At 38.1% G+C, this 18,742-nt stretch overlaps 2 protein-coding genes across 3 annotated transcripts in view; both read right to left on the bottom strand.

The window, feature by feature from the left end:
• The window catches only part of LOC127628424 (polycomb group protein ASXL1-like), a 43,615-nt gene extending 37,666 nt beyond the window's left edge, over nucleotides 1-5,949 (bottom strand). The window contains exon 1 of one of the 2 annotated variants that reach the window (XM_052105161.1): nucleotides 5,398-5,949. In XM_052105161.1, coding sequence (XP_051961121.1) covers nucleotides 5,398-5,454 — 57 coding nt within the window. In that variant the 5' untranslated portion in view covers nucleotides 5,455-5,949. The remainder of the gene's footprint in view (nucleotides 1-5,397) is intronic. The other variant, XM_052105162.1, reaches the window with a different exon arrangement.
• Nucleotides 5,950-7,555: 1,606 nt separating this feature from the next.
• On the bottom strand, nucleotides 7,556-16,882 carry LOC127628422 (dnaJ homolog subfamily C member 11-like). Its single transcript, XM_052105157.1, has 16 exons — nucleotides 16,748-16,882; nucleotides 15,644-15,773; nucleotides 15,353-15,426; nucleotides 15,094-15,195; nucleotides 14,887-15,018; nucleotides 12,527-12,649; nucleotides 12,358-12,431; nucleotides 11,962-12,151; nucleotides 11,785-11,870; nucleotides 11,129-11,245; nucleotides 10,888-11,043; nucleotides 10,598-10,667; nucleotides 10,337-10,394; nucleotides 10,083-10,225; nucleotides 9,714-9,843; nucleotides 7,556-9,527 (listed from the first exon to the last, which is right to left on the bottom strand). The coding sequence occupies exons 1-16, from the start codon at nucleotides 16,817-16,819 to the stop codon at nucleotides 9,502-9,504; spliced, it is 1,683 nt and encodes a 560-aa protein (XP_051961117.1). The 5' UTR covers nucleotides 16,820-16,882; the 3' UTR covers nucleotides 7,556-9,501.
• Nucleotides 16,883-18,742: the final 1,860 nt, after the last annotated feature.

Below are 18,742 nucleotides of genomic sequence, written 5' to 3'. Positions count from 1 at the left end.
GTTAGCTTCTTGTCTTTTTTTTTTACATGTCTTACACTGTACATTTAGATTAAAATATTTTTATGATGTAGGCTACAAGAAAATAGCCTTTATTAATTAATTATTAGTAGTTGTAGTGTCTCAGAAAATCTTGCTCATTGTCACATAGCTCTTGTATACACTGAAGCGGCAGTTTAAGATAAACCCAGACCAGCAAACGTCAAATAACTTTTGTCTGGTTAATACTTTTAAAGAAAAATTTCCTTGGCCATAAATCCATAATGTCAAATCAAATGAAAGAAACAAGGTGAATATGAATAACACACATTTATTAACAACACTCAGACCGAAACTCGGCATTAACATTTCACTTATAATTAGCAGCACAATTAACTTCAGCACAGGCTACAAAATAAATTATGTTATTGAAATATTGTAAAGTGGTCATATGAACTACACAAATGAGCGTTTAAAAAATAATATGCAAAATCGAATAGCTCCATAGCGGATGGCGAAAAATGCGTAAAGAAGTCTAATATCTTTCACCATAGACCATGTTTAAATTTCGATGTATCTGGCCAGAAATACCAACATATTCACTTTATCTGGTTTTAATAAGCTGTGGATTGGAGGAACTACACTACCGGCTGTGCTGAAGACCAGCTCTGATGGAGTACTGGTAGCACATATGCACAGATATTTCCGTGCTAATCTTGCCATGAACGGAAACCTTTTGTCGTTCGTTTTCCACCAAGTCAGCGGGTCCTCTTCCCCATCAATGGCCATTTCCTGCAGGTACATGGTCATTTCTGCCTCGACCTTTTGCTCATCAGTGAGTAAAATAACGAAATTATAGTTTTTAAGTGGAAAATAGTATTTATGTAAAGAGATATTAAAATAAAAAGTGCACAACTCTTCTTAAGTGAAAGCTAAAAAAAAAAAAAAATGCTTCACGTGTCGTGCAACCTACTGATAAAGCGCCGACGAGTCATTAGTTGGGTTAGTAAAATAACGAAATTATTATTTTTCATATAATTTTGGAAAATTATATGAAATTATATAATCCCCCACCCCACCGACGATATCATCGTCCATCGCGATGTTTTACTGTCAACATCGTCAACTGCCAATTTAGGGGACATCGCCCAACCCTAATACAGGATTATCAGACTTTAGCCATTAATATGTTTTTAAGCAACTGAAAAAAGCACAAATGTCAAGGCATGTCAAAACTTCTCCAGGGCCCAAAACCCCAGAGGGTTAACCCTGTTCCTGGAGGCCTCCCATCATTACACATTTTGGATATCGCCCTAAAAAAACACACCTGATTCAACTCATCTGCTCGTTAGTGGAGACTCAAAGACCTGAATTGTGTCAAAAAAAGGGAGATATAAAAAGTGCACTGTTGGGGGGGGCATCTAGGAATAGGGTTGAGAACCACTCGAGTGTAAAGAGAACGGAAGGAAAAAACATCCAGCCAGTAGCAGTTCTGTGGGTAAAAACGGCTGACAGAGTTCAGATGAGAATGGCCAGACTGGTCTAAGCTAACAGCATGGTGACAGTAACTCGTACACGTTACAAAAATGCAACGCAGAAAAGAGGCAGATGAACTTCAGCAGCAGAAGACCCCTCAAGGTACCATTACGGTCAGCTAAGAACAGAAAACTGAGACTAGAGAGGGCACAGGCTCACCAAAACTGGATAGTAGAGAACTGGAAAAACATTGCCTGGTCTGACAAATCTGGATTTCTACTGAGGTACACAAATGGTAGGCCCAATGCTGCCTCAGTTTTCTGTTCTTGGCTGACAGAAGTGGAACCCAACATTGTCTTCTGCTGTTGTAGCCCATCTGCCTCAAGGTTCAACACGATGTCCATTCTGAGATGCTATTCTGCTCTACAATTTTACAGATGGTTTATCGGAGTAACCATAGACTTTGTCAGCTCGAACCAGTCTGGTCATTCTCCGTTGCAGCGCTTTGATTATTTTTAGTTTTTCGCACCATTCTTGGCGTGTGAAAATCCCAGGAGATCAGCGGTTACAGAAATACTCAAACCAGCCAGTGTGGCACCAACAATCATGCTGCAGTCTAAATCACCGAGATCGTATTTTTCCTAATTTTGATGATTGATGTGAACATTAACTGAAGCTCCTGACCCATATCTGCATGACTTTAAATATTACACTGCTGCCACACAATTGGCTGATTAGATAATAATGAAGAAGTAGATGTACAAGTGTACCTAATAAAGTGGCTGGTAAGAAAATACACAAACACTACAGAATTGTTTGCCATTCATGAGAGTTGTCTAGCACAAATGATCCCCACCCAAAACCGCAACCGTCAAGTTTCAAGATTTACTTTCAAGTAGATAACACTGTATGTAGCTTCAGTTGACCTCTCTTTTTCCTAATCTTGAACATATCATGAGCAAAATTCCAGCAATGGTCATTGTGTGAATTAAAATAAACAGAGAAAGCTGAAAGCGATCATGACTATAACCAACCACAATTCAAATCAAAAACCCAGACAAAGGCTTCATAAATTCAACTGCAAAGACTTAATGCATCTGCAACACTTATATCTGAAATAAGATCTGATAAGGGCATTTACACAGTACTGTCACACAACATATAGGCCCGTTTCTACTAACTTAGCACACATACATCTCTGAGATGTCCATTTTAGATCTTTTCACCTGGAAAGCATCACATTTAAAATCAACACTTGCAAAACATCCGATTTACAACCATACCAAATCATTAACATATCAAACACATCTGCTGGGTGTCTTTTTGACATCTGAGAGAAAAGTCTTGAAAAAAAAAAAAGAGATGTAAACATCAAATAGACGTCTGGGTGATGCAAGTGTGCTATCAGGGAAAAGTCAGCTGTAATAAGGCTTTTTAGATAAGATAGGTTCATACAGGCCAAACATATAAACTTGATCAGGCCAAGACGTCAATACTGGCTGCAAGATATTTTTAGTGCAAAACAACAGTGTCTGAAGCATCTATTCCATGGGATGCCAAGTAATAACTTAATCACTACAATGCAGATCATTTAAGCTAAGCATCTTTCCAGCAGTGTTAAACGCAGGATGTAAAGTATGGATGCATAACACTTACAGGTGAAACTCGAAAAATTTGAATATCGTGCAAAAGTTCATTAATTTCAGTAATTCAACTTAAAAGGTGAAACTAATATATTATATAGACTCATTACAAGCAAAGTAAGATATTTCAAGCCTTTATTTGATATAATTTTGATGATTATGGCTTACAGCTTATGAAAACCCCAAATTCAGAATCTCAGAAAATTAGAATACTGTGAAAAGGTTCAGTGTTGTAGGCTCAAAGTGTCACACTCTAATCAGCTAAACACCTGCAAAGGGTTCCTGAGCCTTTAAATGGTCTCTCAGTCTGGTTCAGTTGAATTCACAGTCATGGGGAAGACTGCTGACCTGACAGTTGTGCAGAAAACCATCATTGACACCCTCCACAAGGAGGGAAAGCCTCAAAAGGTAATTGCAAAAGAAGTTGGATGTTCTCAAAGTGCTGTATCAAAGCACATTAATAGAAAGTTAAGTGGAAGTGAAAAGTGTGGAAGAAAAAGGTGCACAAGCAGCAGGGATGACCGTAGTCTGGAGAGGATTGTCAGGAAAAGGCCATTCAAATGTGTGGGGAGCTTCACAAGGAGTGGACTGAGGCTGGAGTTACTGCATCAAGAGCCACCACACACAGACGGGTCCTGGACATGGGCTTCAAATGTCAAATGTCTTACCTGGGCTAAAGAAAAAAGAACTGGTCTGTTGCTCAGTGGTCCAAAGTCCTCTTTTCTGATGAGAGCAAATTTTGCATCTCATTTGGAAACCAAGGTCCCAGAGTCTGGAGGACAGAATGGAGAGGCACACAATCCAAGATGCTTGAAGTCCAGTGTGAAGTTTCCACAGTCTGTGTTGGTTTGGGGAGCCATGTCATCGGCTGGTGTTGGTCCACTGTGCTTTATTAAGTCCAGAGTCAACGCAGCCGTCTACCGGGACATTTTAGAGCACTTCATGCTTCCTTCAGCAGACAAGCTTTATGGAGATGCTGACTTCATTTTCCAGCAGGACTTGGCACCTGCCCACACTGCCAAAAGTACCAAAACCTGGTTCAATGACCATGGTATTACTGTGCTTGATTGGCCAGCAAACTCGCCTGACCTGAACCCCATAGAGAATCTATGGGGCATTGCTAAGAGAAAGATGAGAGACATGAGACCAAACAATGCAGAAGAGCTGAAGGCCGCTATTGAAGCATCTTGGTCTTCCATAACACCTCAGCAGTGCCACAGGCTGATAGCATCCATGCCACGCCGCATTGAGGCAGTAAATAATGCAAAAGGGGCCCAAACCAAGTACTGAGTACATATGCATGATTATACTTTTCAGAGGGCCGACATTTCTGTATTTAAAATCCTTTTTTTAATTGATTTCATGTAATATTCTAATTTTCTGAGATTCTGAATTTGGGGTTTTCATAAGCTGTAAGCCATAATCATCAAAATTATATCAAATAAAGGCTTGAAATATCTTACTTTGCTTGTAATGAGTCTATATAATATATTAGTTTCACCTTTTAAGTTGAATTACTGAAATTAATGAACTTTTGCACGATATTCTAATTTTTCGAGTTTCACCTGTATAAGCACTGTAGATAAATAATATAAAACACTGTACACGTACCATTGCTTAGAATAAAAGTGAACCCCTGCTAGCAGATGGCACAGTTATTTTGTCTTCACACATTACATTGAAAACATAAATCGTTTCGCAATTGTGCGTATGTTTTGATATAGATATTGAGCATGAAATGTCCATTCATCAAATTAAAATGTTATTTATAATCGAAGGCTTATTTTAAAAGGATAACGAACTGTATGGAAATACCCGGCCTACCACTCTCAAAGCCAAAGCTTAAAACAACAAACACAAACGCGCATTTAATATTAAATGCACACCTTAAACCTAGGCTTGGGGATGGAGGATACAGATCCAGCACTTGTGTAAAATAATAGAGTATTTTTACAGCACTACCCTCAGCTAGCAAGCAGCAGCAGCACAGCAAACAAAGGGTCAAACTGGCAGTGCAGCTAATACGCTAGGCTACCATCAAACGGGGATCTATCACTCAATGAGAACACAGCCGCTACAAATGCAATTATTGTGTTGTCTACACGGGAGGCATTCCACTTGGCACCGTGGATTAAAAGCCATGTCCACGCAAAGTGAAAACACACTTCCTCGGCTACACAAACAGCGGCGGCGCGTGAGTTCAACCCGAAAACAGCTCGAGAGAGCTTTGTTCGAGGCTCCCATAAACCACCCGCAAATTGATGAATCCGCTACAATATGGTTCAAATTATTAACAAATTACCATGCGAGCTGCCTCAGCCCACGTGCGCTCCTTCTTTCTCTTCTGTTTGTCCTTCATGTCCTCAGTGTTGTCTCGTGGGTGCGGGTTCTCTGCAGCAGCCTCTGCTCAATTCGGCGGATATGGAACGTGTGCGTGATATACAGCAAAAGCTCGCAAGCGTGCTAGGCTAGCTGAAATACCAAAAGGTCTCTGGTTCCTTTCCTTTCCTCGGGCGGGAAAATGTATGTTCGTATTTATTCCGTTAATTCTAGCGAGCGCTTCAGTAAAACGGTTTGTCAAGAAACGTGATCGGTTGTTGCAGCAGAGGCGTTGTGCTCACAATCCAGGTAGTTATTTGTAACGTCTTGCTGGTTAAATAGTGGTAAACACAGACAGGGGGCAGAACAGGCGAGCCCCGGCAGCGACTACTAACGCCTTTGGCATACTGCAGGAAATCCTCACTTTGGAATGCACGACGAGAACACAACAACGAGGTCAAAGGTCAAACACACTGCAGGAATGCAACACAAAAACAATTCTCCCCATCCCCTCTTCACTCGCTCCTGTAGTCACGGCTCATCAGACGCATCTTACGGGCGGTGAGGACACGCCCATTGTGATGTGCGTCGAGATCAAACGAGCCAGCAAATAACAGAAACATACAAGAATGAATAATTGTGCGCTGTAAATTTCTCCAGTTGTCCAGAGCGGGTGTTTATTGCATCCAACAAACTATTACTACTACTAATGAGCTTTCTATTTATAAAGCGTAAACATAGAAACACTGCACAAACATCAATACAATATTCCTTAATGCAAAGGAATATGTAATTACCGTATATTTAATAACGGTCGGAGTTTTAAACCACAGACACTTCGTTAATTTAAATGTTATAACATGCACATTCATTTACAACCAGATGGCTTTTATTTTGAAATGTATAAATAGAACCTGACTAGAAAACAAAACAGGAAATAAAGATTGCATTCCACATGACTGTTCTTATGAATAAGGGGAAGTTTATAGACAGTGATTAGTTATTTTTTTGTTTTTAATAATTAAAAATGAATATATGATTAAGAAAGTATACAGCAAAGACCGTGTTCATGTTATTTTTTTTTTTAAATCATTTTGAGACACTGCGGGGCTTGATCGTCGCCATCTTTGTTCGGGGCAAAGATGACGAAAGGTACAAAAACAAAAACCCAGAGATCACGTTCCACAGGTAGGCAACAAATAGTCGGTTCATTGTCATGATAATTTAATGGTATTTTATTTAAACCACAAGAACCTGCTATAGAACGCTGTGCCAACCTTCTTTATAATCCCACCTCAGGATGCAAAGGTACCTTAAGTGATAGTTCACCCAATAATGAAAATCATATACTAACCCTCATGTCATTCTAGGTGTATTTGACTTTCTTTTTAAAAAAAATTGTAATTAAGATTTTAGAAGAACACTCCCAACTGTGAAGCATGGGGGTGGTAGTATCATGTTGTGGGGATGCTTTGCTGCAGGAGGGACTGGTGCACTTCACAAAATAGATGGCATCACGAGGAAGGAATATTATGTGGATATATTGAAGCAACATCTCAAGACATCAGCCAGGAAGTTAAAGCTTGGTTGCAAATGGGCCTTCCAAATGACAATGACCCCAAGCATACCACCAAAATGGTTAAGGACAACAAAGTCAAGGTATTGGAGTGGCCATCACAAAGCCCTGACCTCAATCTGATAGAAAATGTGTGGTCAGACCTGAAAAAGCATGTGCGAGCAAGGAGGCCTACAAACCTGACTCAAGTTACAACAGTTCTGTCTGGAGGAATGGGACAAAATTCCAGCAACTTATTGTCAGAGGCTTGTGGAAGACTACCCAAAACACTTGACCCAAGTTTAAAAAAAATGAAAGGCAATGCTACCAAATACTAACAAAGTGTATGTAAACTTCTGACCCACTAGGAATGTGATGAAAGAAATAAAAGCTGAAATAAATAATTTTCTCTACTATTATTCTGACATTTCACATTCTTAAACTAAATGAGTGATCCTAACTGACCTAAGACAGGGAATGTTTTCTACGATTAAAGTTAAAATGTATTTGGCTAAGGTGTATTTAAAATTCTGACTTCAACTGTATATTACTGTTATAGTAATGTACACTATTGAAACACATATTACATTTCCATTGTACCTTGAGGTTTTATTTTAAAATGAGCATATACTTGCTGCAAGTGCTAGGCCATTAGTCAAAATATAACAACATACACCTTTCAACTTTCCATTACTTCACCTAACAATTATAGATTGTCCTTTTAACATCACCATTCAAATGGCAAGTGTGCCGGATCGACACATTTCATATAAATTATAGTAACCCAGAAATGAAACGGTCTCTTTAAACAAAGAGATGCTGTAAAGCCAGTCCTTCAAATAAGAGATCACAAGTTTAATATTACCACAATTAATTTTCTTTCATTAAGACTCCCAAAATACCAAAAATGCATCAAGAAGTTTAAATTAACCAAAAGAATATAATGAAGGTACAGATATTCCTTGTATGAAGTATGGCACTAAAATGCAAATATTATGGGAGAATGGGCCTAAAAGTAAAAAAGGACGATATCCCACTATTATCCCTTCATCTACTACTATTCATCTACTGTATTTTTTGAATACAAAGTGGGAGACAAGCTCTACATGAGAGTTAATACACAGTTCACACTCTAATCCATTTACTAAACCAGTCGACAGATAGTACTAGAACATATCTGCACTGGCCCTTTCAATTCTTATGACTCTACTGGATGATATGGATTAAAAGAGGTGGGCTTTCAAGTTTTAAAGGGATAGTTCACCCAAAAATGAAAATTCTCTCATTATTTACTCACCCCCATGCCATCACAGATGTCAATGACTTTCTTTCATCTGTTGAGCACAAATTAAGATTTTTAGAATATCTGTAGGTCCATAAAATGCAGGTAAATGGGTGCCAAAATTTTGAGGGCATCAAAATCCACATAAGGGCATCAAAAAAGTTATCCAGACGACTATGGTGGTTAAGTCCATATCTTCGGAATTGATATGATAGGTGTGAGTGAAAAACAGATACAAATTTAAGTCCTTTTTCCTTCAATTTCTTCTCCTGTTTTTGGTGATTCACATTCTTTATGCATATCGCCCCCTACTGGGCAGAGAGGAGAATTTATGATACAGAAATGACTTGAATATTGATCTGTTTCTCACCCACACCTATCATATCTTGTCTGGACACATGGATTTAACCACTGAGATCATGTGGATTACTTTTATGATGCCTTGATGTGGATTTGAGCTTAAAAATGTTGGCACTCTTTCACCTACATTGTATGGACCTACAGAGCAGAATCATTCTTCATTTGTGTTCTAAAGAAGAAGGAAAGTCATACACTTCTCGGATGCCAGGAGGGTGAGTAAATCATGAGATAATTTTCATTTTTGGGGGAACTATCCTTTTAAGCTTAAGGGAATGGGTTGAAATCAAGAGGAAATATTTATCTGTGAAATTTTTTCAGAAGTGATAAACACTTTTAGTTAGATAATTTATTTGGATGCTGTTGTTCAAAAATAGTCAGACATAGAAATAAGGCTGACAGCTGGGGTACACCATCTCCTGTGGGATTCAGTGAGTTGGATCAAGCAGCAATGGTTTCTCTCTGATGTAATGGGAGTAAAATAGCTCTCTCTGGTGAGTGCTGATTACAGGCACTGTTGTAGTCTAGAGATGCTCAGTACAGTTGACAAGGATGTGTACCCATCTTTGGGGTTTTCTCTTTAAAATGTGTATAAGGCCTACCAAAACAGGAACACATCATTGTCTATCTTTTAACAATAGAGGTTTTTGTTTCTTTTAATCTAGTTTTTTTTTAGTGTAAATCCAGCAAATCAAACTTTCCAATTAAATGTTCTTATTTCCAAACAGACATCATTTAGAATAATATTTAAAACGGCACACAATAAAGGATAAATAGGTATATGAATACTTTTAAGTGCACAGAGTGTTTCCAGGGCACTACTCCAAAATGTCTGTGTCTCGTCGCTCTATACCAGTCCAAGCGGTCCCTTTCAGCTCAAGAAATATATGTTCCTAACTGTCATTATCAATCCTGTGAGCTACATGGGTGGAGGAAACAAAAAACAAACATATGATTTTAAATTACAATCAAGAATAACATTGATCTTACTGCTAGTAACACAGTAACTCATTTGTCATTCTAATATGAAGTCAGGTTAACATGCATTAAAATCAATGCTGTAAATGATCAACTTCAGAATTGTTTGATTGGTCTGTGTACTCACATTGTTTTGGTATCCTGAGTGCTTCTGTGTCACCACATAAAACTTGGTGCATTACACCTCTGAACTGATACAGCAACTTCAGGCTCTTTTCCTCACCTACACAGGGGTCGTAGAAGCCCGGTAAACCAGCCTAAGGACATTGGAGCAAAAGCATATAATTAATACCCACAACAGTGCTTTAACATCCACTCCAAGATATCAATTTTTAAGAATTAGTTGAATAGCATTCCTTCAACTTGACACAAAAGTTACAACTAGAACAAAACTAGTGAAATCCTTCGTCATTTCAAAAGCTCTCGTCTCCCTTCCCATATTTGTATTTTTGATCACAAACGATCACAAATCCTTTGTCATTTAACTGTGCTTTACCTTAGAGGCTTCTGTGAGAATGAGCTTAGAGTCCTTCACCAGACACTGAAGAGGCACCGTCACATCAATGACTCTTGCCCTTTCGTGCTTACGACTGTTGTCCGTTACAAACTTGCCATACCAGGCGTTGAGGACAATCAGACCTGACATAAAATTAAAATGAGTCACCAATCCTCACTTGGCAATCAAATTCAAAATCATATTTTGATCACATCCGGTGCTATTGATCGTAATTGGGAGTTATGCAATCCTACCCATTTTGGACTCCTCAGCTTCGATAATTCTCTGCACAGACTCTTGCATTAGCAGAACCTACAGAGGAAAACAATTTCAAATAAGACTGCTTATATATGCACACAGACTCAGGGACTGATGTGCAATGCTGATAGGAAAGACAGCCTGATGCTAACTGATTGTTTCTCCAAACACAAAACGCCTGGAGTGAAAGTTATGACCACAGCAAACGGCTATGCATTATTAATTATTTGCAGTGTATTTAGATCTTATGAACTTACAGATGCCTCTGCCTCTTGTTTCTTCTTGGCAATGTCTGATGCCGAGCTCTCCCGCTGTTTCTCAAGGTCCCTAAATGAAAGAGGAAAGGTTCACTGTTGATTTAACATTTGCTCTTTTACTTGCAGTTTCACAGGCATTTAAAGGAATTTCAGTCTTTTATTATTTTCTAGACAGGATAAAGGTTGGAGAAGAATGATAGAAAGTTATTTGGCCCATAAAAGAATACAGAATAAAAGAGGTGGGGAATGTGACTGGGACTCTGAAGATGTAATCAACGAAAATCATTTACTGTTCTTGCTGAGCACGAACAAAAGGTATGATAACAAGCCGTTGGATGGCCAAGTAGAAAACAAGGGGTCCAACAGTGGCATAAAATACAGCACTGGGTAGAATCTGGTCCGTTAAGTGAATAGGAAAAAAGTATGTCTGGCTGGCTCGGTTCAACCTGAGATTAAAGAGACAAAAGATGTTGATTTCAGAGCTATTGAACACAGCAGGTAAAGTCTTCAAAATTATCCAAAGTGCTTTACTTGATCTTGAGGGAGACGCCCTGAGGTACTCCAACACTGACAGTAGCACCTAGAACACTGTGACGACTGATCTTTGTCTCAGCACCGTATTCCACTACTGTACCGAAAAACCCTGACCTGCAACACAGCATAGACATGTTTACCACTGAAACAGACATATGTGATAGTTCACCTATAAATGAAAATTCTGTCATCATTTATGACCAAGAACTTCTTTCTTTGTGGAACATCAAAGGACATGTTAGGCAGAATGTTAGCCTCAGTCACCATTCACTTTCATTGCATCTTTTTTCCCATACGATGGAAGTGAACAGTGATTTAGGCTGTCAGTCCCCAACATCTCCTTTTGTGTTACATGGAAGAAAGTCACACAGGTTTAGAATGACAAAAGGGTAAGTAAATGATGACAGAATTTTCAGTTTTGGGTGAACAATTCCTTTAATAAATGAATGAATGAATGAGAGATTTTCTGTAAACGGCTAAACTGAAAGCCTGCATTCAGCAAAACATTTTGGTGGGGAAATTCACGTGTAGCAACTAGAAACAAATAATCTGCATGCCATGTGAACATACACTAGCATCTAAAACCAGTGAAAATGCAGCATGCTAATAATAAGCAAAACACAGAGACAATGGCACCATCCACAGACGCATACTTCACTGAGCCCTTGATCTTGGTCTGATCATCATCCTGGAACTTGTACTGATAGCTCATCATGATGAAAGTATGTGGAATTCCCAACTGTTGTGATAAAAAAAAAGAAAATCACTAATAGAAATAATTGGTGGAAAAACAAAGCAGCAAACAGGGCCTGTGTGGTGTAACAACTGACCTGCACAGCAAAGGTGAAATGACTGCTTTTGGTGTCCCTGACAATGCTGGTATTCATGGAAGACTGAGCTCCCCAGCGCCACTGTAAATAACCCATAGTGTTTTTGTCGAGGTGGCGTGCAAGCATGGTAGTGAGACTTGGCCGTATACCCCGAGATGAAAACTGCATGCCACAATGAGCTGTCGTAAAGCTGAAAAATGCAACCACACTCAGTAAGCATCTTCTGTTTAAGACACATTTACAACAATTTAACTCACATGTCTTTGTTACAAAATCAGTATGTATTAATAAATAAACAATAAATGCAAAGATGAATTATTCAACTTCTCTAAATGAGTTAAATTATTCCAATTCTATTAAGAGTCTATTAAGTCTTTATATACTATTAAGACTCACCAATGTGAAGTCAAATTACGGAAAATCTTCAACCCCAACAGAGGGCCATGAGTGTCTCCTGCCCCAAACTCAACCTATAACGTACATGAATCATGTCTGGCTTCATGCGCAGCAATCTTATCAACAGTACATTTAATTTGTATGTGAAGAATTTACTAAAAGCTCTAACCTCTCCCCAGCCCTTAGCTGAGGTGACCCGACGCAGGGCCAAGTTTACGTTTCCTCCTCCATTGCCATTGTGCGTGGAGAGGGATCCAGAGAGAATGGCTGTGTCTGAGGTGGTCAGAGGGGCCTATGCGAGCACAAATAACGGAAAGTACATTAACCTTTCATCATTTGAGAGTACCAGTTATAAATGCATGAGGGTACTATACATGTACTTGTTTAATTGAGAAGCATATTTCCATAAAATATTTACATTTATATGTGCAAACTACTGATAAACCCTTCTATGAGCCAATTTGTGGCCAGTCATCAGTGTCAGCCAATAATCGAGCCTCCTTAGCTGAATGACAGAAGTATCAGTTTCAAGATCTATCGACAGCATTGTCAATTGTACATTTTTTACATTTTCTTTAGTAAAATAATGTTCCTTTAAAGGGTAAGTTCACCCCAAAATGAAAAGTCTTTCTTCATTTACTCACCCTCTTGCCATGCCAGATGTGTGACTTTCTTCTGCAGAACACAAACAAAGATTTTTATGAGAATATCTCAGCTCTGTTGGTCCATTCAATGCAATGCTCCAAAGAGCACATAAAGGCAATAAAAGTACCCCATATGACTCCAGTTAAGTCAAGTCCATGTCTTCTGAAGCAATATGATAAGTGTGGGTGAGAAACAGAACAATATTTAAGTCCTTTTTTTTTTTTTCCTATAAATTCTCCTCCCTGCCCAATAGGAGGCGATATGCAAGTCGTTGTCGAATCACCAAAAACAAAAGAAGAATGTGAAAGTGGATCCGTTTCTCACCCACATCTATCATATCGCTTCTGAAGACATGGAATAAACCACTGGAGTAGTATGGATTACATCTATGCTTCCTTTATGTGATTTTTGGACCTCCAAAGTTCTGTCCACGCATTGAATGGAACTGTCAAGCTGAGATATTCTTCTAAAAATCTTTGACTGTGTTCTGCAGAAGACAGACAGTCAAACAAACTAGGGATGCACCGATCCGATACCTGGATCGGTATCAGCTCTGATTTTTTTAGATGGATCGGGTATCAGTCTGACAATCCAAACGCGATCCAAATCAGATACTGTGTGTTAGTCATTTTCGTTACCATCAAGCACCAAAAATGACATAAAAGAACCATAAAAACACCATTAAAGCAGTTCAATTTTATTCAAAGCCACATGAAGACGTGCGATAGCTCTGTGAATTACAAAAGGCTGTGTTTAATATGAAAATATATAGTATGCATTGCTCAGGAGCATCAGTGAATGGCGCTGCTCTGTTGATAAACTCACGCACAAGCTGGTGATGCACTCGCAGCTATTTTTAGCAATATTTGATCGCTACTCAAGAACAGCATCTCAGATGTAGATGCTCAATAGTTCGATTCATTTATAATATGCATTTAGAACCTAACATTTTACCAGAATTTGAATAAGCAATTAAACTTCTGTGAACTCACCTACATACCACTTACAGGACTTCATGGAGAGTTCAAAATGTCAAAATAAAAGCCTGAAGGTTTTAAAGTTAAAGGTGCATGATTGAATACATTACTGTTGTATTAAATATTCAACGACTATATAAATATATAAGTCAATGATAATAATAATTTTTTGTTATAATCATTATTATTTGTTCACAAATTATAACAATATTTAAGTTGAATGTTCCAAAAACAGCTATGTGAAAAGTGGACTGATATCTTACAACTAAATTGAACAAAAAAAGAGATCTGAATCCTTTAAAGTCCAGATACAAGTTGAAAAATGTTTGCAAAGAAAACTGGTTTCTTTTCTACTGAAGACTTAGTCTGGAATTCCTGTTAATTTTGCTGCTACATTATCCAGTAAACTAGTTAACAATAAAGTTTTTCTTAATAAGCTATACATTTATATTGAAATAATGTGTAGTTAGAGGTTTGTGTTTATTTTCATATTACACAGTACCCCCAATTAGTTCCACACAATAATGTAAAGATATTCTAAACTGATTAAGCAAAAAAACAACATCATTGGTATCGGATCGGGATCAGCTGATACTAACATTTCAGATATCAGAATCGGAAGAGAAAATGTGGTATCGGTGCATCCCTAATACAAACCAGGGATGTCAAGAAAATTATTAGAATATACAATTTTTGGGTTAACTATCCCTTTAATTTTCACAATTTTGTGTTCATCCCATTTGCTATCATTTAAATAATATCAGATTATTGGCAATATATCGTACAACCCACTCTCTAGATATCAGTATGAGCCAGCGAAAAACCTGTATCAGTCGACCACTAATCACAACTTAATGAGAGATTGCTTTTTCTATGAAAGCTTAAATTGAAACCAAAAGGAATGTACCTCAATGGATTGGGATATATGCATCCTGTTGATCTCAATGTGTGGTAAGCCGCCACCGCCAGAGATCTCTTCGTAATCTTCCTCATAGCAATCAAAGAGGTTAGTTGCATCAACACCCACACTTATTGTCCCCTGAGTGAGACAGAGCTTGGTGAGACATAAGCTTCATAATGACTGAGGCTATGGATTGAAGGCATTAGGTCAAACCTTAGGGTTGGTCCTTTGTTGTAGTCTTCTCTCCTCTCTCTCCCTTTGAAGTCGCTCATACTCTTCACGGATCTCCGCTGGTGTTCTTTTCCTCTCCACCACCTAGAAGTTTTTAATGGTGTAGTGAGCACAAAAAAAGATGAATAGCTTTTTTGTAAATAATTTCCCTTTGGAAAAGATTATTCATGATTTGCTTGAAATGTTACTGAACTTTAATATCTAAACATAAAGCATTTTTTAGTCCTCCAAGTCAACTTACCTCCCATCCTTCAACCTCTAGCCCTCTCTTCCCATATATGTCATAGATAGCTCTAGATTGCGGGTCGCTTAGCACTGCACAAGAAAATAAATTGCATTTCACAATCATTAAACATTTATGAGGTATGAAATACTTATATTGATCAAAAAGAAAACAAAAAGCTATTCTGTTAAGACATATGTTATTATTATTAAAAAGAGTGGTGTAGCCTAATAACAACCAAACATTCTGCAAGAGCTTCCTTTGTTTGTCAGAGGCTTTTAAAATGATGTGTGCAAAAAAATATCACACCTTCATATGCTTGGTGCACCAAGTTAAAAAGCTGCTCTGCCTGCTTCTTAAGCTCTGGGTCTCTGTGCTTGTCTGGGTGGTACAGCATGCAAAGACGGCGATATGATGCCTTGAGCTCTTCTTGTGTGGCCTGAGTAAAAAAACAATTCATCATAAAATACAAGCTCTTATTAAGGACACAAGAGGTTAGGACTGGAAGAATGAAGTCGAGGTCCCTTATGATGTGACCATACTTAGTTAACAGAAGTTAAATTAAAGGTACACAAAGTAATTGTTTCCTCATTAAAAAAAGGTTTACTCCAAAATAAATACATGGTAATTTATAAACATATGTATAAAATCATAAGCACTCACATAAGATGAGAACTCTAGTCATATCAGTATCCTTATAAAATCTGTTTAAATCTACATGGAGAGGGTCCCCTCATGGGGGATGCCATGTTGAGATCACATGACCTGCTGAATAGTCTTAATCTCAATAACCGCCCCGTTATTGGACACTTTCACTCTTGGATTGAATTAAGCATGGCTGACTGTGGATATAGTATTACTACAGTTGCATCTGTAACTGAACTTTTGTAACTGTAATTTTTGGCAGATAACAGTAGCAAAACAGGCCCTTTACAATTCTGTGCGCACACATTAACAATATCTTAGCAAATCTTCTGCCGAGTCTTTCCCAGAAAGGACTACAATGTAGGCTACACAAAGTCTCAAAACAAAAAATGTCCTACACAAAATGTTAAAATGTTGACGCTCATACTACTACATAGTAGTTCTCTTGATCCAAGTCAACACCTCAACAGCAGTTTCACTTTAAGAGTGCGACAGGTGTGAAGTATTACACACATAATTTGCTCAATGGGCTAATCAATGCTTCTCGCTCATATTAAAAGAAAAGGCACTCGTTTTATTTTTATGTATTAGTAAACATACAGTCAGATTTCTGCCAGAAAGCAATGATAAGAAAGGGTCATGTTGTACTAGCTTGTAGACATGCTGTTGTCTCCTGGGTTTAAAGCAAGATATCTGCAGCGCCTGTTTTAACGATTTGCTTACAGTTCTCTCATTTGAACCTTCTCAGTAAATGAGTAAATGCCATACCTCCCTGCGGACGTTTAAAAGAGCATAATAATCATCATTGTCAATTTCATCTTCCTCCAAGGCCGCCGCCATATTTTCAACATTTCATCTCCGCCCCAGCGCCAGATCAAAACTGCCCTACGCTGATATTTGTTGAACAGATTCGCAGCACAAATAGACCTTCACCGCCACCCTCAGGACGGGAGGAAGGAATACTGACAAAAAAGGTCCCACACTTAAATTGATGCAAACTGCACTGTTCAAATTTATCTAGAAAATATATGTAATCCATACTATCTATTTTAAATATGTGAAGAATTGCATTTTTAATTAATTTAAAATATTTGCTTTCAATCCATTTAATATTTGTGTAATATTCATCAAGAAATCCATCAAGGTTGGAACTACAATATTTGTTGGCATTATGCGGCCTTTACGTGCTATCGAAATTAACTTGATTTTTGAAATTTAAGGGGCACATGAATAGCCCCTTAAATCTTAATTACAACATACAAGTTTCGGACATTTACGTATATCCCCCATTGTACGTGCATGCATATACCGTTGTATATGTATGCACATTGTACATGCATATTGAAACATTTTTTTTTTAAAGATGAAAGTATGTATTTGAATAAATTAAGAGTTTCCCAAGAACTATACATGAATAAACTTGGTGTCATTCATGTGTTCTTTTCTTTCCAACTACAAAACACAAACAGCTTCAGAAGTGGGAAGTAGGATACATTTGATAGCACATGATGCAACTGGATGGAGAAAGAAATAATTGACATTAATTGTGTTATTTTATGTGTTTTAAGCAAGATGAGAAAAGAGTAGAATTGTTTAAAGGTGCACGCAGTAATTTTTTTTTCCTTATTTAAAAATGTTACTCCCAAAGAAACAGTGGCGCAACTAGGGGGTGGCCAGGAGTGGCCGTGGCCACCATGGACCGAAGCCTGGCCACCCCATTGGCCACCCCACAGTTGCTGTTTTAGTAATTTTATTTGTCATTTAATTTAGTTCTTTAGAGGTGAAATCATCTCTGTAACATGTTAACATGTGCGCAAACCAAGGTCGCAGCACCTCTCCATCCCGGGTGTCATTGTATCCACTCCCCCCCAAAGAAATGAATGATAATTTTGTTTATATTTAATTTGTACAATTGTATATTTAAAATCATTAGCCCTCACATGAGATGAAGACTCCAGCCATATCAGTAACCATGGGCGGCTCAAGGGCTGGGCTACATTGGCTTTTGAATGTTTTGATCGTCTTTTTGTAGTGACGTCATAAGTACCACTGCTTGGGTATCATGTTGATATGAACACATATTACATATTATTATTTTAACATTATATTTTAGGGTAATAGTCTGTATATAAACTAATGATTCCTGTCTTTCTATGGTATTGACAACACCATACAGAGACTCAATTCAGTGCCCATGAGCTGTCTTGTCAGCAGCTGCTTTCCAGCTCTCATGTAACCTTTGTGTGCACATGCAAGAAGAGAGTTTGCGGCACGCGATTGCAGCTGTGTAACTGTGTTGAGTTGGTCCATCCAGATGCAGTAAGTATCAAATATTTAGATGTATAACCCTGAAAACAAGGTGTAATATATATACAGATGTATTCAAGGAATTTGCTAACTTTAAAGTCAAGAGTCATCATAGATGTATTCAGGTTTTTATTTTGAAGTGTATTATATTTTGATATTTCATCAAAGGATGGCCCTATATCCACAGATGTCTGGGCTAAGCACAGAATGTTCACTGACCCTAGTAACCCTGTTAGTAACCCTACAAAAGCTGTTTAAATCTACACTGAGAGGGTCCCCTCATGGGGGCTGCCATGTTGGAATCACATAATCTCTACTCGCTTAATCTCGGAAAATACCCTGTTAGTGGAAACTTTCAATCTTGGATTCAATGAATCATGGTTGACTGTGAATAGTGCATTTCTACAATGGCATCATGTACCTTTTAATGTTTAATGCATTTAATGGTCTCTTAGG

Source organism: Xyrauchen texanus, chromosome 35 (assembly GCF_025860055.1).
Source record: "Xyrauchen texanus isolate HMW12.3.18 chromosome 35, RBS_HiC_50CHRs, whole genome shotgun sequence".
In the NCBI taxonomy this organism is placed as follows: domain Eukaryota; kingdom Metazoa; phylum Chordata; class Actinopteri; order Cypriniformes; family Catostomidae; genus Xyrauchen; species Xyrauchen texanus.
The sequence above is the reverse complement of the archived record's forward strand: the minus strand, read 5'-3'. Positions and strand labels throughout refer to the sequence as shown.

Excerpts from the sequence above, each read along its gene's own strand:
- LOC127628422 (XM_052105157.1), bottom strand. The coding sequence starts at position 16,819 with ATGGCGGCGGCCTTGGAGGAAGATGAAATTGACAATGATGATTATTAT. Across the intron at positions 15,427-15,643 it reads GGTGCACCAAGCATATGAAG|TGCTAAGCGACCCGCAATCT; the intron begins GTGTGATATTTT and ends TTTCTTGTGCAG. Across the intron at positions 11,044-11,128 it reads GGCGTCTCCCTCAAGATCAA|GTTGAACCGAGCCAGCCAGA; the intron begins GTAAAGCACTTT and ends CTTTAATCTCAG.